Source organism: Hoplias malabaricus, chromosome 7 (assembly GCF_029633855.1).
Source record: "Hoplias malabaricus isolate fHopMal1 chromosome 7, fHopMal1.hap1, whole genome shotgun sequence".
NCBI lineage: Eukaryota > Metazoa > Chordata > Actinopteri > Characiformes > Erythrinidae > Hoplias > Hoplias malabaricus.
Genome location: NC_089806.1, coordinates 26,115,034 through 26,138,071, shown reverse-complemented (window position 1 = coordinate 26,138,071; position 23,038 = coordinate 26,115,034). Strand labels below are relative to the sequence as shown.

The 23,038-nt window shown below is 38.6% G+C and overlaps 1 protein-coding gene across 2 annotated transcripts in view; it reads left to right on the top strand.

Moving 5' to 3' along the window:
- kif26bb (kinesin family member 26Bb) overlaps positions 1-22,018 on the top strand; it is a 29,477-nt gene extending 7,459 nt beyond the window's left edge. The window contains exons 4-15 of one of the 2 annotated variants that reach the window (XM_066677823.1): positions 3,662-3,819; positions 4,308-4,473; positions 7,127-7,324; positions 9,207-9,300; positions 10,209-10,468; positions 11,086-11,269; positions 11,410-11,554; positions 11,662-11,821; positions 14,225-17,150; positions 19,555-19,724; positions 19,949-20,099; positions 20,869-22,018. In XM_066677823.1, the coding sequence (XP_066533920.1) occupies positions 3,662-3,819; positions 4,308-4,473; positions 7,127-7,324; positions 9,207-9,300; positions 10,209-10,468; positions 11,086-11,269; positions 11,410-11,554; positions 11,662-11,821; positions 14,225-17,150; positions 19,555-19,724; positions 19,949-20,099; positions 20,869-21,068 (4,812 nt within the window). In that variant the 3' untranslated portion in view covers positions 21,069-22,018. The remainder of the gene's footprint in view (positions 1-3,661; positions 3,820-4,307; positions 4,474-7,126; positions 7,325-9,206; positions 9,301-10,208; positions 10,469-11,085; positions 11,270-11,409; positions 11,555-11,661; positions 11,822-14,224; positions 17,151-19,554; positions 19,725-19,948; positions 20,100-20,868) is intronic. The other variant, XM_066677824.1, reaches the window with a different exon arrangement.
- The last annotated feature ends 1,020 nt before the right edge of the window (positions 22,019-23,038 follow it).

The window sequence follows — 23,038 nt, the reverse complement described above, 5'->3', positions numbered from 1 at the left end:
CACATGTGTGTGTCAGCCTCTGATTCACAGCCCCCCTAATCGGCCTCAATTAGATTCCGAGTAGTATCTACAGCACTGCTATAGTTAATGGCAAAGGAGCACTTGATTTATTCCTGTGATACAAGAGGCGGTCAAAAACGAAAGGGGGCATGATCAATATCACGGTAATATTTAATGACCAGTGAAATATTCATACCCTCACAGGGCCGGGCCGTAAATAAAGATAGAACAGGATTGGAGTGAGGTTTCTGTGTGGCGCTGCCTAAAGTGCACAGTGACAGGCTTGGTCCATTAGGCAAAGTCCATTTCATTACACAAACTACACATTAGGACTACATGCACTTGAATTTGCATTCAGAATTGGCTGGACCATATTACACTTTTAAAACAAAGGTTCCTAAGTGGTTCTTGACTTTGACATATGGTCTTAAAAAACATTTGAAAGACACTACAGCTAGATTAAATAATGGCACCATTGCTCCAGGTTTTGTGAAAAAGTCTGCTTGCATCCTGCTGTGGTGCTGGACAGATACTCTGGGATTACATCTTGAGAAACATCCTTCTGATGATGTATTTGAAGATGGCTTTAAAGGTTGGAGGTTAAAAGGGCTTTAGGGTGGAGACACAAGGGCAGGCAGTTAATTTATTTCCCTGCTAAAGTAATATTTCTGCAAGGAAGGTAGAATTTTTAAGTGGCTCTGTTAACAGTTGGGATTTCTTAATGCATTTGAGGGCATTCTCTCATAATGTATTTATCTAATCTACATATGGATTATGTAGTGAAAAGTGTACTGGATGTAAACATAACAATTATTTCAATATTCTGTGAAAAAAAATTAAGTTTAGGGATTCTGTGACAAACAACACATTAATTGCTAGTTTTAGGACAGAATGCTCCTTTATAATTTCATGCCAGACATTAAAAGTCTTGAAAAATTTGCCACAATGGGTTCTTTGCATCATACCAGAGAAGAACCACAGTTGGTTCTCTCAAGAAATGAGATTTAAAAAGGTTTAAATTTACTCAATACTATCCTACATCAATGTGAGGATTCTTATAAGAAGATTATGTACATTACCTAGAGGTTCTCTATACTTTACTGTTTATTTCTTTACTGTCATATGTTTTACTGAAATGTTTCTTTAATGAAGCCTCCAGAGAAATGTTCCCTACAGAACAAAAGGTATTTCTTATTTGGTGTCACACCATTAGAACCCTTTTGTAGCTCTGTGAAACCATTTTAGCTCACACGGCAGCTGACAATATCGATATGTTCACTAGTTGAGGGGGCTGAACTGAAGCAGCGCAGCATGTGTGTAACTAAATCTTCTTTCAGCCTTCCCAGTGGAGGAGAACAGCAAAGTGAGAGGAGACAAGGGCCAGAGGAAAGAAAAGTCGAGCAGAGGGAGTATCAATGGAGTCAGCCTCAGCAGTTCCATTTCTGTATCATCCCCCAGATTGGCTCTGTGGCCTCAGAGTCCCTTTTGGCACTAATTGGCATTACAGCATGGCATTACATTATTGTGGCAAATGCACACGGAGTAGTCTCATTTCGCATGGCTGAAAAACAACATCGATGAGACATAAAGGCATGCCTGAGAGTGCCTCATGTTCACCATTATGCATGACTGCGAGTGCACCACAGCTTCACTCCAACAGATCTGGGGAGATGCAGCCTTCAGACACTGCATGTAGCCTCAGGCATCCATTTTGTGTGTGCAGGGATGGCACATGTTTCAATGAGTATGTGACTTCATCTGAAGATCTGAGTCAGCTTGTGCTAGATGTGTGATTTTTGATTCAGTTTCTCTGTGCTTAAGCCTATAAATAGTTATTAGGTCACAGTTATCAGGCTTACGCAACCTGGTATTATCATACTTGCCCCTGTGAGCCCTGTTGAGAAGGATATATACTGGAAAAAAATACTGGATGCAGTATTATTAAAGGAACACTAGGTAATATTTTTACATTATAATTACAGCTTCAGTCACTGTGAGGTTCCACAGTGGTGTAATATGGTAGGAAACCACCACGACCATGACCCCCACTCCCTCCTTGAATTCAAGACAGTGCTTTAAAAAGGAATTACACTCTGCAACTGTATGGGGAGCCTAGGAGTACTTTGAATACCAGATATTACCATTATGAAGAATTTTGAGAGAACATCTTTTAATTTAGGGCAGAAATGGCAAAACACATTTTAAAATTTCTGGTGGTGCCCCTATTTAATTCTAGTAGCATCTGCACTATATGAATATATTCTCGCTGCCCTGGAATACATACTGAAATTTGAAGTTAAGTAGTAAAGAGTTACATTTTGTTTTTCATGTTTTAGTCCTACCAGTTAGAAAACAAAATGTATTTGTCTGATTCCACTGTCAGTTGTTAAATACTCCATAACTTTGGAAGATTGCTGCTTTTAATGTAGTGGCATAATAATACACTGATTAAATAGGTGAGAGTTGCAACCGACATGTTGTATATCCTGTCTACAGTTACATTTAAAAGTCACTAGAGCCATAGGTACCATGCAGTGGAAAGGTGCTATTTGTTGAGGGCCATCTGTCACTTTACATATAGTTGGTGTGTTTTTTGTTTACTACATCATTTAAACACAGCAGATGTCCCTCATATCATGGAAAAATTCCATGATTAATGAACCAATAGAAATGCTCCAAAATTACTTGGTATTAAATCTTTTTTACATTCTCTTCAAATTTAAACAGTTAAAGTTTTTTTCCTTCTGTAAGGTTAATATTTTGAGAGATACCTGTTTTAAATTGGACAGTGATGATATGTTATATTGTTAATTTTAATTTTACCACTCCCTGACAGATTTTCCATAATTTCCAACAATGTGTTTATAAGAATTTGACACAAATTCGCTGTCGCTTTTTGGGTGATTATTAGTGGTTAACTTGTATGTAAGGCCTTCAAGTTTTAATCAAACAATGACCCTAACCAACACTATAGCTTCTAACTAAGGAGACATTTTGTTTTGAACTGACATATTTCTACATTACATGCAGAATATTTAAAAAAAAGCATGATGACTATATTAACTACAAAATAAAGTAATATGACAGACATGTATTTATTATGCTAACTGAAATTGACATTCAGAACTTCTAATTAACATAATCTTATCTATATATATTATATTGATTATTTGTATTCTGCTATGTCCCCAGTGTGTGTTCATGTACTGTCCTTTTAAAACCATGCTACCAAGCTGTAGTCCCATGATTCTGCAACTATCTGCCACATGACTGAACTATGAGGGTAAAAAATACAAAAACAAAATAATTGTTCATTAATTGTAATCGTGGTTAAATGTACAATTAACTGTGATATTGATTTGCGCTCATATCGCCCAGCACTGTGCCAGTGAGTAATACCATTATTAGACCTTCTCAGAAGGAATGGTATTTTCAGGTTAACAAACTGAAAGAGAGATTTGTGTCTGTCTAATATATTTTATTCACGTGGAGTATATGAATAATTAAGTACATTAAGTTAATCACAGTGTCTGATTACAGGCAGATAACTGTACATTCCTCGGTACAGTGGTAAATGATTAACACGTTCTATAACCAGATGAATGAATAATTGAGAGAATTACTGTAAAAACACCCTGCTGCATCCTGTGCTTTTCTATAGGAGTCTCAGGGTGCTTCGAAGAATAAGAAGGAGGAGGAAAAGGCTACATCACATGGGACCGTTCTCTGCCACTTCAGTAGCCCGCTGTCATTTACCACTTCCAGAGTCTCTGCAATGCTGCCTGCTGGAACCTCTGCTGCCGTATCTTTCATTGTTAGGTAATAAATGAGAACGCTAACAGTTTTAAGGGTTTTTATATCTGACAAGGCCACAGGGGTAATCATTTATAAGCTGGGAATTATTATTAAAGGGATGCTTTGCCAAAGATGAAAAATACTGCACATCACTGCATTCACTGTAAATATTCACTGTCCTCATTGTCATTGGCCCACTTACTGCAGCGAATGATGGTACTTTGTCAACTGCTCCCCCTTGTCAAATAAGGACCTCATAAAAAGCAAATTAGTACCAGACGTCAAAGTATTTTTATTTTTTGCCCATTTTTGTTTCATATCCATTTTGCCACAGCCATATGTGCTAGCCATATGTTTGCCAGAAGTGGTCCACATTTAATTGATATGCAGTTTGCCAGTACTGATTATAGGCCAGCACTGCCACATCTTTGCCAGAACAGGCCCACATCCATATTCTGCCTGGGTGATATGTGTCAGGATCTTTCAACATAACAAATCCAACATGTTTTCAGGGCTGTCCAGAAGTTGAACTTGACCACAAGAAGGAGAAAACAGAACAATTACTGTTCCCGCTATCCAACCAACTTCAGTGGTCTCCTGCAAAGAGCTCCACCCCCTACACCTGCACACCTCTTACAGACAACCTGCAAGGGGAGAGAGATGCCAGAGACCGGGAAGGTAAATTTGCACCGCATGTTTAAAATGATTTTAATTTTTTTGGTAACATTGAGGTATTTAATTCACTCGGCTCATGTGTATGCAGTTATTTAAATTAATTTTTAAACCGTTACATATAACATTACTCTGATTATGTTAATTAGGTCAATTGCAAAAAAGTTGGAAGACTTTCTAAAAATGCAGTATTTACTGACAACTCTAACTGTATTTTAAATGTAAAAAACAATAAAATGTAATGCCTGCTCACTATCTCCAGTTCATAACACCAAGAAAAGATTTGTGGAGTCAGGGGAAATCTTGGTGTGTAAAGGCCAACCCATTGCTAAATGTGCTTGCTAAATAGGGCCCTCAGGCAGCAAAGTTTGCTAACATGATGGACATAGCCAGTCTGGGCCCAAAGTCATTTGTGATTAACTGAAAGACAATAATGATTTTAATAAAGAAAAAGCATGTTTGAAGAATGATGTAAGAGCAATGATACATTAGTTGTATTATTTTTAGCATATTGAGCAGTGGCTAAGCTAAAAGTGTTGGTTGGTTACTGCAGGGATTCCCAGTGGTTGTGTAACAAATTTGTGTTATGCATGTTGTGATAAAACAGAAAAAAAAATTCTGACTATATTTCTACATAACGTCTGATTCTCATTGATGTATCATCTATCCAAGACAGAGTAGACTCACTCTCTCAGAGTGGGTAGATTGGTTCCACCCCTCCCCCATTACTCAATGTGATGTTAGCCAATGCAAATATTTGTTAGCTAACATAACAGAACTGTACCGTTAGCCTGTTAGCGTTCTCCTCCAGTTGAGTTTTGTTCCAGTGGACTTGTGTTATCTGCCCTTTGAAAAAAAAGAATTTGGAGGCATTGTGTTTGTGTTTGCTCTCCCTCCCAACTTTGTAGCATTATATGTGAGAGTCCCAATAAACAGGTTGGACTGGCTGTGAAGGAGAATTAGCAAATATCACACAAATATCAAACAGTTAATAATCCTGCATATAAGTTATCTTTAGCATGATTTGCTTTTAAAGTAGTTCTCAATGTTTAAGGATTTGTGTAAGTGCACACTCCCATAGCCTTCCAACCTTGAACTTTTTAATGTCCTTCGCACTCCTTTTGCATCAACTCCCAAGAGCAGGAAAATCAATTCAGTTTAAGTGATGAGCGCCACACACATACTTCACACCAATGATGGGTCTTCTTCAGTTTCACATTAGACCAGTCTCACGCCAGCACCTGGTGGTGAGCATGCACTCAGCCTGCCTCGTCCAGCAAATACAGCACAGCAAATGGACTTTTAAATAATTCATCTCTCATAAACGCAATCTGACAGGACACTCAACAGTCTTTGAGATAACGTCAGTGACTGAACAAGTGCATTACGTATCATATAGATAGAGCATCAGCTTAAAGTCTGTGAGCTGCCTATTTAATAACACAATTTTTCAAGAAGGGTGATCTCAGGTCTTCAGTAATGGATAATCAGTTTTACCACTCCATATTCAGTTACTGGATCATGAATATTATCTCATGTGACTGCATTTTAATAAGCAGACGGCCCTAAAATGGACTTTTCTGTTTGCACAGAAGTGTATGTATGTATATATATATATATATATATATATATATATATATATATATATATATATATATATATATATATATATATATATATTTATTTATTACTATATCAAACAGCAGATTTTTTATCTATGAACTCTAAAGAATAATGGAAGAAGCAAAACATTTAGTCAAGTAAATAATCATTTTCACTAGACAAAAAGCCTAAAATATTGTTAATATTAAAACAAATGCAACTCAATATAAGATCAGCAATCCTTGTATAGAGCAGGTGTTGTTTGAGGAAATTATTAAATGTTGCACTGTTTCTATGTTTCTGCAAAAAATCCATCATTATCAGAAATGATTTCTGCAATTTTTACAGATCAAGATAATTCTTTATTAATCCAACAACAGGGAACTGTACAATGTTAAAGCAGCAAAAATAGTTACAACAGCAGTGTATACAGGAAATAATATATATTGACATAAATACAGAAATAACACAACAGTAGTAGAGAAAACATATAGTAGGGAAAAAACTTTTAGCCTATGTATGTAAAAAGTATTTTTGTGGATTTGGAGGAAGTCTTCCGATCAAGGCTCTTTTTAAATATATGATCATGACACAATCTATGCTTCCTGGCATAGGCAGTCAGATATTGGCATACATTATCCAGTATTCATTAGAACACACAAAGCCATTTACTCAAAGAAGAATGCTTGTTAATATATATATATATATATATATATATATCAATGCATGGAACTCACTGCTTGTGGCTTTTTCTAACACATTAAAGATGTTGTGAATGAGTGTGTATGACTGAAGGATGTTCAATGTGTGTCCTCCGAATTCTCAAAAATTCAAGATGCATTTTTAAGATGCATTCTGGGATAGCCTTCAGCATCATTACACAAAGAATCAAAGACTAATTTATATGGTCAAATGTGAATATTGAGGTTAAGCATTTATTCCATTCACAAAGTTTTTTAAGACATTCTCTACCCAACATTAGGAATATTAATTAAGTTCAGTAAAACTCTTTTCACCCCTTTGTCTCATTTCATGTCTGTAATCTAATATTTTCCAGGTCAAAGTTATGCTTCGTGTCAGCCCATTTCTGTCAGCTGGTGCATCTCAGTCACATGCCTTCAAAGTGGACCTGCGCAAGAGACAGGTCACAGTACTGGATCCTACCACACAGAACACAAAGGGACTGGCTGCTGGTACAACCTCCACCCCAAAGACCTTCATTTTCGATGCTGCTTTTGGCCCGGAGTCATCTCAGGTCCTAATCACATTTCGTTTTCTGTCTGATATCCTGTAAAACGCTTTCCAGATTTCAAATACTCCTTAAAATTTATGGCTGGTTTCTGCTTTTCAGACATGCCAAATGAACCCAGATGAACCAAGTTTGATGATATAAAAAAAATATTTGTTTGGATTTGTACCAAAAATGTATTATATTAATTCAACAAGCACTACATACTGAAATAGATATGTTCATATTTTGTTAAAATGTGACATTTGTCCTGTTCTCAACTTGCATCCTGGTTTTCTTGGTTTGTGGAGGGATCTTAAGACTAAAAAACATTTATTCCTAAATTCCAGAATACAATGCTGTAATGTCCATTATGCAAATCAATATATAGCTGAGGGCGGCACGGTGGCACAGCAGGTAGTGTCGCAGTCACACAGCTCCGGGAACCTGGAGGTTGTGGGTTCGATTCCCGCTCCGGGTGACTGTCTGTGAGGAGTTGGTGTGTTCTCCCCGTGTCCGCGTGGGTTTCCTCCGGGTGCTCCGGTTTCCTCCCACAGTCCAAAAACACACGTTGCAGGTGGATTGGTGACTCGAAAGTGTCCGTAGGTGTGAGTGAATGTGTGTGTGTCTGTGTTGCCCTGTGAAGGACTGGCGTCCCCTCCAGGGTGTATTCCTGCCTTGCGCCCGATGATTCCAGGTAGGCTCTGGACCCCCCGCGACCCTAAAATTGGATAAGCGGTTACAGATAATGGATGGATGGAATATATAGCTGAGTTATAATTCCAAAGAGCTTTACATAAATCCATGTATTTTTCAGCAACGACAATTTCTGTTTGTAATTTATTGACACCCATTACTGCTGATCATATATTTGGTTAAGAAAATAATCAGTGCTTTATCATCGCTACAGTAGTGATGCTTACATATGTGTCAGGTCAGAGCTGATGTATAATAGATGAATAGTACAGCACCAGATGGGGTCTACATGGAACTCAAACCAACGCACTACACCTTGATGAAACAATTATGTATGCAGACCAAGACAACATTTCAACTGTGTTGGGGCAAAAGCACTTGGGCTCAAGCCTCACTGGGGTCTATCTGTGCACAAGCCAGCTTGCATCCTTTCTGAACATTTGTCAGAACACTTGAAAAAATACTGAATACCGAATTTTACAAGTATTAAGGTTGGCATTCCAATGTGAAATGTCACATAATTATATAATTCAGGTAGTGAAGAAGAATTTCTAGTTTAAGTAAAGAATTTGGACAGACTGGTAGATATCAACTTTCTGCCTGCTTTCTGCTTAAAATGGCTGCCGTGCCCTTGAGTATGGCCATTATCTAATTCAGTAGAACTGTAATGTATAATTATAATCAGGGATGAATTACTGAGTGCGTCATTGGGGTCAGTGTCAAGAGGCCATTGACAGCCAGGGTGCCTGGAAGTTGTAGGCTACAAGACTCAAGTACCACTTTTCCATCAACAAAGTGCCAGTGGCCACAGTCCACTGATGATTCTTTGCTGCTGTTTTTGCTGCAGTCATACCCCTTTTAGTTGTAAATGGCTTAAAAGCAGGTAAACAACATTTACGCAGTGATGTGAGAGGCTCATCCTTTGGCCTCTTGCATCACAGGTTCATTAGTTCCAGACCGGCAGGGTTATGTGGCCAGTACAGCACCCATTTTACTGGCTGAGAATCATTTTGGGCTGTAGTTGGTTGGCATTTAAAGCAACACTGACCAGTAATACAGAAAATAGGGCCTCTTTCATTGCTGCTCTGAGCTCAGCACTGCAGAAACTGCAATATGTAAAATTTGAAGGAGGGTAGGAGATGTTCCAGATTACAATTAACAACATAATGTGATAAAAGCTTTCACCATTTTAATATTTGTATTCTATTGTTAGGTCGAGGTATGTGAGAAAAGTTTACAGGAAGTTCTCCAGTCTGTACTTGCTGGAGCCGATGGCTGTGTCCTAAGCTTTGGACAATCCAAACTGGGTAAGTGCTGTATACTATTTTAAAACCTTTTGCTGAAATCAGCCCTCCACTAACTTCATTTAATATGTAAGGAACTCCCTTTGCTCTGCCCTATTTCTAAGACACACTGTTTGTATTTAAGTGTTTAAGTGCTGTGCCTTCGACCTCTATTTCATCGTTCACCTTTTAAGAGAAATAAAACTAGATTAATCAATTATACATTGTGGGTGGGTTTTTTTTTTTAGCAGTCTGCCACTTACATTGTCAACACAGAATCTGAGACTCAGGGGCTTTGCTTTCCAGTAGAAGTGACATTGGTTGACATCTAATGGATGAACATTAATGTTGTCCTATCTTTAGGGTGGTTTCACTCCTGGAGGTCAGTGTGGGTCATCCACTTAGCAGATTATTAATAAGTGTCAACCCAAAATCGCAAAAACAATTCTTCCTCACAGCTTGGAGCATTACGTCATCGGCTATTAACTAATTGAATTTTTTTTCCATCTGTAAAGATTCTGGCTTGCAGCCAGAAGCAATAAATCTTTTAAACTAGATTGTGGTCATGTATGATTAATGGTGGTTTGTGTTTAATTGGAGATGACATTACATGACATTTTTTTTATATCACATGTGGACTGAGGTCACAAAAAAAGAACCCAATGACATTTGTTTTAGTGCCTTTTAGACTACAAATGGGTGCATTCAGAAAATACGTATGCTCAGATAACTGACAAATAATTTAATAGATGGCTTGGTTCTGTTTTTCCTGCATCTCTCTCTCTCTCTCTCTCTCTCTCTCTCTCTCACTCACTCTCACGCTCACTCTCACTCTCACTCTCTCTCTCTCTCTCTCTCTCTCTCTCTCTCTCTCTCTCTCTCTCTATATATATATATATATATATATATATATATATATATATTATTAACAGGAACATCTTACACTATGATTGGACGTGATGATTCCTCAAGTCTTGGAATAATCCCTTATGCCATAGCTTGGCTTTACAAGCTCATTAACAAAAAGAAGGACAGGACATGGGCAAATATCTCTGTTTCTGTGTCGGCTGTGGAGCTCTGTGGGGAGACTGAGGCCATCAGAGACTTACTGTCTGATGTTGAGTCAGGAGACAACAAGGACATCCATAAGCCAAATGTTTTCCTCCTGGAAGATCCTGTCTGTGGAATACAGGTATGCTTTCAAATGCAGTACTGTTTATGTCTTTGTGCTAAGCAGTGATTCCTGGACAAGAAGAATACAGGCAATAACACTTATCAACAACACACACATTGTAGTGTCACAGTGGACGGCTAATATTCAAATAAAGCAAAGAAAAAAATGAAATAGATATTAGCTCAGTACTGATTGCACTTTAATGTCCATTTGTTGCTGTATACTTTAAGGAATAAATAAAAAAAAATCAAACAAATAGAAACTATCACTGAACACACTGAAGTATACTGAGAACACTGTATGTGTCTGAACAACTAGACATACTGCATTGGCCCATCTAAGTAGTACACCATACAAATTCACACCACAGTATAATTTTGGTCAAACAGATACTGTTTTGCCCTGAAACATCTTTTTTTTTTTAAGTAGACCACCAGAACTTGCCCTGCTGTAAATGTAAAAAAATAGACAAATTTGGAGACACATTTATTATTTATTTAGTCACAAATATGTCCTGACATATAATATTTATATAAAAAAATCCAACTTCATTCATTATTCATTAGGTCTTCATTAATATATATTACCAACCTCATTAAGAATATGGTAATTAAGTTGTCAAAATTTCATTTCAGCTTTGCAACAACAGTGTTCTAAGTGCTCCCAGTGCTGAGAGAGCAGCTTTTCTGCTGGATGCTGCCCTGGCCTCTCGGACCTCAGGCGTGGCAAGGAGTGGAGAAACATTGCAGCATCACTGTCACATGTTTTACACGCTTCATGTCTGCCAGCAACATATAGAGAGTAGCAGCAAATCTGGGAGTGAGTAGCATTTACTTTGCTTTGATTGCTCATATATACACATACTTACACTCTATGAAATCATTTATTATTCCATTCTTTTAAAAGGGAAATTCTGTCACGTTATGCTTATTCTGTGTTTCTCCAACAACCTTTCCCAGTGCACGTGGACCAAAGCAAGTTGAGCCTAATTGATTTAGGTAGTTGTACGAGAGAGAGGAACAGGAACAATACAGCACTCCACCTGGTTGACCTCGGAAATGTCATTATGAGCAAGCTGGACAGACATAAACATGTACCAAACAAGTATGTCAGGCAGACATTTCAGCCACATAATGAAATATGCATATGATATCTGATTTTCATATGGTCATACAACATGTTTGTAGTATTTCCTTTTGGTTTTGTTACAGAGGAAGCAAACTGGCCATGCTCATGCAAGACTCTCTGAGCAATGTCAACTGCCGCACTACAATCGTAGCCCATGTTTCCACTTTACATGAAGATATCCCAGAGAATCTCTGCACCATCCAGATTGTCTCTCAGATTCGAAGATTACAAAAGAAGACTAGGGTGCGTATAATAACCTTTCTTAAAATGTGCATTGTATCTTTTAACGGTGACCCTGTAATGGATTAAGTGGCAAAGAAGTTGATAATGATGATGACTGTATTTTTATATTATTTAGGATCTATATATATTTGATTGCCATATTGATTTATTATAAAATTATTGCTGAAGATTGGGATTTTTGACTGATATTTCAAATAAATAATGGGTGACTGAACTACTATCCTACAATATCAGTATTTTATTAATTTGGTTACTTTTGCCAAACAATTTTTTTCTACAGTGCTAGTGCAGGTAGATTTATTCACAATATTCTACATGATAAAAAAGAACATCAGTCCACCGTCTGCATATTACTGCATCTCTAGGGGCATATTTACTGAAAGAGGCACAACTGACACTGTAATGACATTATGAATCAATGGCACTGGCCACAGTACTGAGTCATCAACTAAAAACATCAGCATACATTAACACAGGCCTGACTTTGCAATAAGTATATCTGTTTAGTTAATTGGAAGGTAAAAAATTGTTGTATATTTCACCATTTCACTGTTTCAAATTGCCTCATATTAGGTGAGAACAATCTTATTCAGACTTAGAATCTGAACCTAAATAATCACTAAATACATTTTTTTAAATAGCAATTGTTGATACTAAAAAATCCCAGTTTAATTCACTCAGCTCTCATCCTGGTCTTTTTAGGAAATTAAAGAGTATCTAATAATATGTAAGTTTAGTAAAGCAGGGATTGCACACAACTGCTTTTCTCTCTGGTTTGTTCATGTTCAGAGGCTCTGTGTCTTTTAAGGTGGAACTGTATGTTTGATGAAAAAAACACTTGTTTGTACATGGCTGAAATTGTAATTAGTAACTCAAATTGTTTAGTTTTGTAGCACTTACATTTAGTTTCATGCAGTTAGTGATATATCAAATGTAGAGTCAATTCCACCTTAAGTAATCTGAAACTGCTAAAATTAAATCAATATTCTCCATCTACCTAGCTAGAATAGAACAATATCTTCATCTTGATTTGTGCTTTTCAATGCTTGGTCACTCTTTGCCATCTAAACACCTCAAGGTGCCTTTTCTCTGTCATGAGCAGAGAGTGAAAGCCTAGCACTGGATACTGGATTGAGCCCTATTGTTTTTTTTTTTTATCTATTTACTGACACCATTGCTTTGTAAACACATTAAACCTGTTTCCAGTGTACAAACAGACTGGAGTTGAAACATCCTCAGCATTTTATAAAAAGTGTTTTTTGATTACAATCGTGAACATTGCTTTTAACACCACATCCCATTGTTTTCTGCATATACAGGGTGGGCCATTTATATGGATACACCTTAATAAAATGGGAATGGTTGGTGATATTAACTTCCTGTTTGTGGCACATTAGTATATGGGAGTGGGGAAACTTTTCAAGGTGGGTGGTGACTATGAGTTATTTACAATTTCTGACCACTGATAAAATGTGTTCAAACTGCTGCCCATTGTGTTATATTGTCAATGCAACCCTCTTCTCCCACTCTTGATAGCAACGCCGGAGAAATTCTAGCACAGGCTTCCAGTATCCGTAGTTTTAGGTGTTGCACGTCTTGATGGTATGGTGTGGTATATGGGGTACAAAGATAGTGGGGCCATTCTTCATCAATGGAAACCTCAAGGCCACTGGATATGTGAAATTGCTACATGGTGATGTGTTTCCCTCTTTATGCACTGAAGCTGGCACTTCCCTGAGTTTTTCCAGCAAGATGGTGCACAACCATATTATGGGTGTCTGGTCAGAGCATTCCTAGATGAACAGTTTCCTGGAAAGTGGATTGGTCGTCGTGAGCCAGTTGAATGACCCCAAAGGTCTCCCGATCTGACTCCCTTAGACTTTTATCTTTGGGGTCATCTGAAGGCAGTTGTCTATGCTGTGAAGATACGAGGTGTGCAGCACCTGAAACTACGGACACTGGAAGCCTGTGCTAGCATTTCTCCTGCGGTGTTGCTGTCAGTGTGTGAAGAGTGGGAGAAGAGGGTTGCATTGACAATCCAACACAATGGGCAGCACTTTGAACACATTTTATGAGTGATCAGAAACTTGTAAATAACTATTGAAAGAATAAAGTTACAAGTTAAAACCAACAACACCATTGTTTTCCTTGAGAAATTCCCAATAAGTTTGATGTGTCACATGACTCTCTTCCCATTGAAAAAACAAAAGTTGGATCCAAAATGGCTGACTTCAAAATGGCCACCATGGACACCACCCATCTTGGAAGTTAATATCACCATATTCCACATATACCACAATATTCCCATTTTAATAAGGTGTATCCATATAAATGGCCCACCCTGTATAATTGAGACTTGTCATATTATATCATCAAGAAACATATTGATATATTTCTTTTTAGAAATCGACCTCAAGCTCACCTGGAGGAAGAAGCTTGGGAAAAGAAAAGAAAGTGAATGACTCTACCAGGTTAAGAGCATTTCGCTCTGCGTGTACCTTAGACCAAGATCTCTCTTTGCCTCACCTTTTTGATGATGTAGAAGACCATTCTAGAAGTGACAAGTCATGTGACACTGTCTTTTCAATGGATCCCAGTGGTTGTGTCCTACTTAACGAAGAAGCAAAGGAGAGTCAGGAATTTGTGCCAATAATACCCTCTTTACAAAGGCAGAAGATTGACTTAAAAGGGTCTTCCCTCTTAAAACGCTGTGAACTCTTAAAGCAAATTTATCCATGTTCTCCAAAAAGAGAGGCAAAAAAGCAGTCCAGTCTACAAAACCCATCAGAATCTGTTACATCTGATTTGGAGTGTCTCAAGTGCAACACATTTGCTGAACTGCAGAATCGACTGGGATGTATAGATGGAAGTGACATAGTTAGCATGTATTCTTACAATGAGCAACCTAAAAATATGTTAATCAAATCAGAAGCTCTATCCAGTAAAGCTATTAAAAGCTCTCCCGGACCATTAGGGAGTCAACAATCTTTAATAAAGGAAGACATTGACGAGAAGGGCCGACAGCATTTTCCTCAGAGGGATACACCAATGAAGGACATTGTGGGAGGGGCTTGTAGACATACTGATAAAGTTAAGACAGCTCAAAAAATCATTCCTCACTCACTAAGACCTGATATTGTAAGTTGCTCTATGCAAGGTGATCAAGCAAATGAATCCCAAAGCCTTACTGAAACACTGGACCAAACGTGTTCTTTACCCTTGCTATTGGAAGGAATGTCTTCAGACGATTCCACCCTCCCCTCTGAGATTCGGAGCTCTCCTGTAGGTAAAAGTTCATCCTCCTCCTTCTCTGCTGGTCTAGGGTCCCCAATTTCTCTGCCAGTCATTGCAAGTGAAAGTATTCCAGAGTTTCCCACAGAGAACCAAACTGAGATGAAGGCCACAATCACTGTAACAGTTCAGCAGCCACTGGATCTGAATGGACACGATGAGCTTATATATTCTGTGGTTGAAGAAGTTACAATCAACAAAGCAGTTCATAAAGACAAAATGGCAAAGATAACGACAATTACTGACCCTCATTCTATTGAGATATTGCCATCAAGTTCCCAGCCTGTGAGAATCATAAGTAGCATTGGAGAAGAGCAAATTGCACTTGACTGTGCTTCACAAGTTCAAGCTATAGATCGAAACGGTAAAGTGTCATCATCTCCAGCAAAAAACATTCCTCTTGTTCAAAACTGTGTTGTCAGTTCACAGGGTTGTCACTCTTGTCTTGTTGCTATGCCTGATGAATCTCAAAATATTGTAAAGGATGTCTCAGAAGCTTCACTTGGCTCAGCCTCCCAGAATGAAGCCTTGAAATACAAGGAATACTCTTGTGAGATTAGACCAGGTCAAAAAGCCACTGTGACACAGTGTAGTCAAGGCAATGGGCAACATTCTAGTGAGATCTGTGATGGCACTTCTCAGAAGATATTACCTGATTTTAGAATGGGCATACCAGAAAATACAGCCAGCAATTACTCTGTCCCTGAAATGTGCAATTCTCCAAGTGAAAGGCATGATTTATCCAAATTATATGACTCCCAGGATTCCCCTTACGTCTGTAGGAATCATGATAACCCAGAAACTACTATAGCAAGGAAACACTGTCATGCCAACCTTGGCCACTTGGAATGGGGAGAGGATAGTGAATCACTGTCTTCAGGGCAAGAATCAGATCGGGACAGACCCATAGAAAGACATAAAAAACCCATAGCAACCCAGTGTAAGCAGTCCTCAGACAATTTGCTCGACAAGACTCCAAATCCAAAATCCCCCACTGAAGACAGCAGTAAACTTTTTAGTGCAAAACTGGAACAAATAGCAAGCAGAAGCCAATCTCTCTTTAGCTCTCATTTACTGAGCTTTAATTTGCAAACCTTAGAGGAAAGCAATACTGGGTTCCGTCAGGGATCTTCACCAAGGCTGGGGGGTTGTTGTACCTCACCAAGAGTCAGTAGAAGACATCTTGAACAAGGTGATAGCATGATTTTAGCATCTAAAGCAAGTTTGGATGAAGACTTTGCAATGGCTCAGGCCAAAAATGTGACCTCACCTCCTTTGAGTGACATTTCTGATGAGGACTTCACTGTGTCTCGGACTGGTCGTAGCTTTAAGAGAGTTCCACAATTTTTTCCCATGTATGATGCTGTAAGAAGTGACATTACACAGCTGTCCAAACAGAGTCAGTCAAAGATATCATCTAGAAGCAAAATGGCATCAAGTCCAAATGTCTGCAAAGTGCCAGGAACTAGCCCCAGCAGTTCATGTGCCTCCCCCAAATCTCTCAGACATTCCATTAACAGAAGTCCAAGTGTCTCTACCAATGGATTGTCCATCAAACAGGTCTCATGGTCCACTCAGTCTTTATCTCGAAAGCAGGGGAAAACTTCTATATCTTCTAAATCTCCCAGCAGGGTACTAAATGGAATTGAGCTCCTACAGGCAAGTGGAGAAACTCTGTCAAGCTCCAGTCAATGTAGCATGGACTTTGATGACCTGGAAGCCTCAAAAGGAAAAAGTGTGCTGACTCACACTTTACCTTCCCCATACAGTAGGATGACAGCTCCACGGAAACCTAGCCACTGCAGTGGGCATGCCAGCGATAACACAAGTGTCCTGAGTGGGGAACTCCCCCCTGCCATGTGTAAGACTGCCTTGCTATGCAACCGCAACAGTTTGGTTAGTAGTGGCTATGAAAGCATGGTTAGAGACAGTGAAGCCACATGTAGTAGTACTTCAATACATGACTCCATTAGTGATCAGAGCCGCTTCTTCAATAATGCAAGGGGCGCAAAGAGCTCAAAGAAAAGGAATAATATAGGTAAGCAATACATGTGAGTTTTTTCTGTTATGTTTAGTTAACATTTCTTTCTTACTTTTAAGTACATCTACAAATACAGTATAAACTTTAGTTTTAGAAATGGGGTTGCCTACATTTATGTTGAAAAAACTTACAATTACTATTTCTCTTGTAAAAGTCATTTTCCATGTCCAGATTACAAGTTCCCTTTGCCCATCAAAATGGTTAATACACCAATTAAAATAATAATAAAAAAAGACATATTGTACCCTTTTCCCAAAAGTTGACACAGATCCCTGGGGTCTTAAGCAAAATGTCTGTCACATGCTTTTGTCAAAATACCACAAGGATCAAACAACTCAGCACTTTTATCCCTCATGTACGAACAGTTTGAATACCTGTTCCTTTCAATGAGAATGAGGCTTAGCACAAGACCCCACGAGTGAGGAATGAGGAGCAGAAGTGATTTATTTTCAAAGCCATTTTCACTTGACACATCTTCTTACGTCTGCATTCTTCTGTACACCATATTTAATCAGTACTCAATTCACACATACACTGCTGAGAAGTGGCAGCCAAACGCACACAGCGTACTCTCAACCAGGAACGACCGTCCACCTGGAGGACTGCATCCGGGCACTAGGGCTTCACCCATGACAGAGCACCAATCCATATCTGGGCACACACACATTCACTCACACACATACAGACATTGATTCACATACACACTTATTCATTCACACCAGCACAGTCATTAGAGAAGCCAATTCCTCTAACCTCCATGTTTTTGGACTGTGGGAGGAAACAGGAGACCCCGGAGAAAACCCACATGGACACAGGGAGAACACGGAAACTCTATCCACTTATTTCAATTTGTTCATTGTACACTGTCAGAAAAAAACCCTGTTTTTTCACTAAAGTTATACACAGTTTAATTTTCACTTCAAAGGTACAGCAGTAGTTTAAGACTCTTGCTGTGTTCCCTAAATGTACATCACATTTATGTTACCAAACTAAAGATTCTGAATATGTATCCCACCACTACCCCAACTTCTCCTTTTCCATCAGTCACCTTGTCTTTGCTCAGCAAGGGGGGGCTGGCTTCAGTCTTCACTAGCAGAAGCCACCCAGGACTCCAGCCCAAGTCCTTCTGAGTTCCCCTTCCTTGCCCTGTCTTCTTCAGGCATGGTCTGCAATTTTCAAACTTATCTTTATTAAAGTGCAAACAATGCTTTATAACTGATCATGAGGTACTATTTAATAAAGTTACTGTTTTACAAGTTGTAGCTCTCTGAATGGTGCAATACATACAATAGCATTGTTTTTCCACTGTGTGGGATCGGCTTGGCTCAACTTGACTCAGCTCGTTTTGAGCTTGTTGCTTTTCCACTAGCAACAAAACCTGTTTTGTCACAAAACCCTGTCTCTAATGGGAGCTTCAGGCTTTGAAAACCACAACAAAACCAGCGGTATAGTTAGGCGCAGTTTACTCGTTGTGCATACACTCGCTTTTTTGTTTTTTGGACTGAACACGGCTCCATGGCCCAGTTTGTTCAGATCAGTTTTCCTTGTTGCACGTTTAGCTTTCGTTGGAGATTTTCGCCATCAGCACAAGGAATGTTTAAACCTCTTCAAATCACCTTGATTTAATGTTACAAGCTGCTGTTGTGAGTTGGATAAAAATAAATGTGAAAGCTGTCGTCACTTCAGAGAATTTACTCAGAGAATTTACTAGTTTGTGCTGAAGCTCCGCATTTGGTGGTGGTTGACAGATCTCTATGGCCAGTCAGCTCTCTGTAGGGGATACACGTCACATTTTAGTACCTACTGGAGTCGGTTGGAATGGTAACTGAGCAGGGAAGGAAAAAGTACCTGGTACCGGGGATCAGATACCAGATTTGGCCAGCGGAAAAGCAAAAGTGCCGAGCCGAGCCAAGTAGAGTCATATAAGTTTCATGCCGTGGAAAAGCACCATTAGTAAGCAACAATGTCTAATCCTGATGAAACATGAGCCCTCCAAAGTCGGTAGTAAGGGAATAAATTGTGAAAAAACTAAATAAAAGTTACAGTTTTTTACAGTGAAAATGTATCTTCTAAAATATTGCACAGTGACCTTAGCTTGGGGCTGCATGGAGGCGCAGCAGGTAGTGTCGCAGTCACACAGCTCCAGGGACCTGGAGGCTGTGGGTTCAAGTCCCGCTCCGGATGATTGTCTGTGAGGAGTGTGGTGTGTTGTCCCCATGTCTGCGTGGGTTTCTTTTTTCTTTTCCACTAGCACATATTTTAAATTTTATATATATTAAAATTAATAAATTAGTAAATTAGTAAAATCACTGGGCAATATTTTAGAAGAGAGGCTTTCACTGTAATATATATATATATATATATATATATATAATTTTTAATTGCTTGTTTTCATTTATAGGACCTCATCAGAGACGTCCATCACAGGACACACTCCTGTCTTTAAGAAGGTCTGCAAGTGGTTCGAAAATACGTTGGGTGGATCGGGGTCCCTCTGACTCATATGATATTAAAGTTTATGAGATCGACAATGTGGATGGTTTGCAAAAAAGAGGAAAGGAAGGGAACAAGGTAACATTCAGGCTAAAAATATATGATGAATCTAACCATGTGCCTCACTGCTAATCCTGCAAACTGGCAACTATAAACTCCCCCACCTCCTGTGAAAATTATGATGAATTATGTGTATGGCCAAATTACTGTAGTGGAATGGCCAAAGAGGTCAGTTTCCATTGAAACACAGAGTCTTGGCTTTGGTTAATCCAACCTCTCCCTTATGTTGCCCATGCTGTCAGAGTGTGGTCTACTTCAGTGCCAAGCTGAAATTTCTGGAGCATCGACAACAGAGGATTGCAGAGGTGAGGGCCAAGTACAGTTCCCTTAAGAGAGAGCTGGAACTAGCCAAACAGCATCTCATGGTGGACCCAGGGAAATGGACTCGTGAGTGTGAGTGTTGACAAAAGTGAATTTAGCATTGCTAATTTTACTCACTGCCATATTAATCTTTCAAGGAACCAAGTTGTGCAGTTATTAATTTCTAATTAGTTATGAGTGTGTCTTTTGCCATTACTACCATGAATGTCATTATATATTGTCAAATACTAACAATTCTAACTTACTGATGTCCAGACAAAAAACTTCGTGCTTCATTTTTGTCATTTTCATATTTTTTGAAAACTTTTGAAAGTTTGAAAACTGTGTGAAATATCATTAGAAATACCATGTTCAGATTGTAATGCCCAAAAGTGTTTTAATTTATTGATTAAAATATTTTATTAATTATTGATAGACTGTTTCTTTTAAACAGTGCTAGAGCCAATGGAAAAACAAAACAAAGTGATGGGGAAAACACAGGAAATTCTTTGTTAAATGTGTCACTTCAAAGTTTTTTCTTTTGAATGAATGAAACCTACTGTAAAATGATTGTATGCACACAGATGTGGTGATACACAATAAAAATGGAACAATAGGGACAGCTTACTTTACTGCAATAATAGACACTGAGTGGAATATCTGAGTCTATTATTACCCTGTCTTGTGTCTGCGTGTAATATTTTGTGATTTTATTTTATTTATTTTATACACATATACAGATTCACAACTGTTTGATTTCCTAAATATATAAAGCTCTGTCATAAACTGAGGTAATCCCTATAATTGTCATGTGAGGCTAATTATTCCATTCTGTAATTCATTTTCACTCTTGACTTTACAGTTGACCTCTGGCAGACCTTTGAAGTGGACTCCCTGGAACACTTAGAGGCACTGGAGTTTGTCACAGAACGACTCGAAAGTCAAGTGAGCCGCTGCAAGGCACATGTCATGATGGTTACCTCTTTCGATGTCACACCAAAGCGAAGGCAAAAGAAGCGCTGCCGGGCACCTGCAGAATATAAAGGATTCATGGGAGTATAGCACTGAATAAAGCATGTTTAAATGAACACCTCCTTTATGTTAATAATGTACAGAACTGATATTTATACAACACTGTCATACATGCCTCTGAATTACCACCAATATCCTTAGGTTGAATTCACTGGTGCTAACAGAATCACGTTTGAGCAACAAATTGTTATTTTGGTGACAGCTTAGGCTTGGATATGGGTCAAAGCAACATATTGGAGTGCGGAGCTACAAATGAACTGGACAGATGGAGGTCCTGATTCAAGCTGACCAATAAAGTGAGTTTACAAATGCCTCAGCTCCTAAGTTGCCTCCACCGTCATGCTAATGACATTGCTGACATTGAACTACTGTGACAATGCCTCCTTATCTCTTACCTAAATGCTGGTCCACAGAAATGAATATGTGAAGCATTTTTTTAAATCGAAATTCACTTTTTGAAGAAATGTTTTATGTAATACCAATGTTAATGTTTTGCAATCTAATTGACTTGCTGAAGTGTACATTTCATGTAAAATACGCTGTATGTCCAACAGTTTGTAGACACTTCTCTCAATGAGTACATTTCAAGGTGCATCCATTGCTAACAAAGGTGTTAAACACTGCACACAACCTGTTTGTAGAATCTCAAAAGAAAAGCATCACCAAAAAATGAGACAATTTGGAATAGCTAAGTCTGAAATGACCATGCTCAATGCCAAGGGTTTAAGAAATGTGAAGCCACCCAAGATTGGCTTGTAGAACAGTGGAACACTATCTACAAAATGATGCAGCACCATTCAATAAATGATAAAAAAAAAATACTAATTCAACAATACACAATTGTTATGTGGCTGAATGCAATAAATTCTTTGCAGCAATATCTGAATATTTTGTGAAGACATCCTAGAAGAGTAGTGGCTGTTACAGCAGTAAACACAAAACCAAACTGCCTATTAATCATCTTCATATCAGGAGTAACACTGGACAAGCAGGTGTCTGCAAATGTTGGCTATGTAGTGTATATGTAGTGAATGTCGTACTGTAGTATGGAATAAATAATACATTCATATCAGCATCTGCATAACTTTTGATGTTTTTTAAAAATTTTGATTCACTGTAAAGTTCTTCAAATATACAAAGTGACTCAACAGACTGGCCTGAGCTGTCAGAGGGAATACGGCTCATCTGAGATGAGACTGGGGAAAGCAGCTGTATGGAGTTCACTCAGGAGAACAAAAGGTCTGTTGTAAAGTAAAACTCATTACAGCACTCAGTAAGACTCTCCAGTTCCACTTCTTTCAGTGCGACGTTTGTCTCTTTCTGCTCCAGTTCCTACATTTGGGTTCATTTAACATTCCCCCCCTGAGCTAACCGTGCACTGCAGATGTGAGTATATATATTTGTCTCTTTGTCTTGTACTTTCAATCCACAGAGACAAACAAGCCATTTTGGGAACAAAAAAAAGCATAGTGTACATATCATATATATATAAACTTGCACTGAATTATGTGTGGCCCTGTGATGGACTGGCGTCCTGACCAGGGTGCGTTCCTGCCTTCCACCTTGTGATTCTGGGTAGGCTCCAGGCCCACCGTGACACTGAACAGGATAAAGCAGTTACAGGGAGTGAATGAATGTTGTGCAAATATTTTGAATTTTCTTTTGTGAAGTATGTGTACTGGGGCAATTTCTGCTATAACAATGTGTTGTGAATCATAAAGTGCACATAACCCATTTGCTCACATTTATATTGGTTACCATTTTAAAGGTCCTCTCAAATCAGTAGGTTGCAAATTCAGTGGCAGCTCCTGCCATATCTCACAGGGAGGGCAACTGTTGCAATGACAGCTGAGGTGGTTTGTTCAATGGGTAAAAAAATTTTATAATGTCACATTAAGTGTGACATAGCTCATACAACCAGTGACCACTAGATGGTCACCATTACCCTCTTGAATTCAGTTCCCAATAATAGCCCACTATATAGTATGTAATATAGAGAA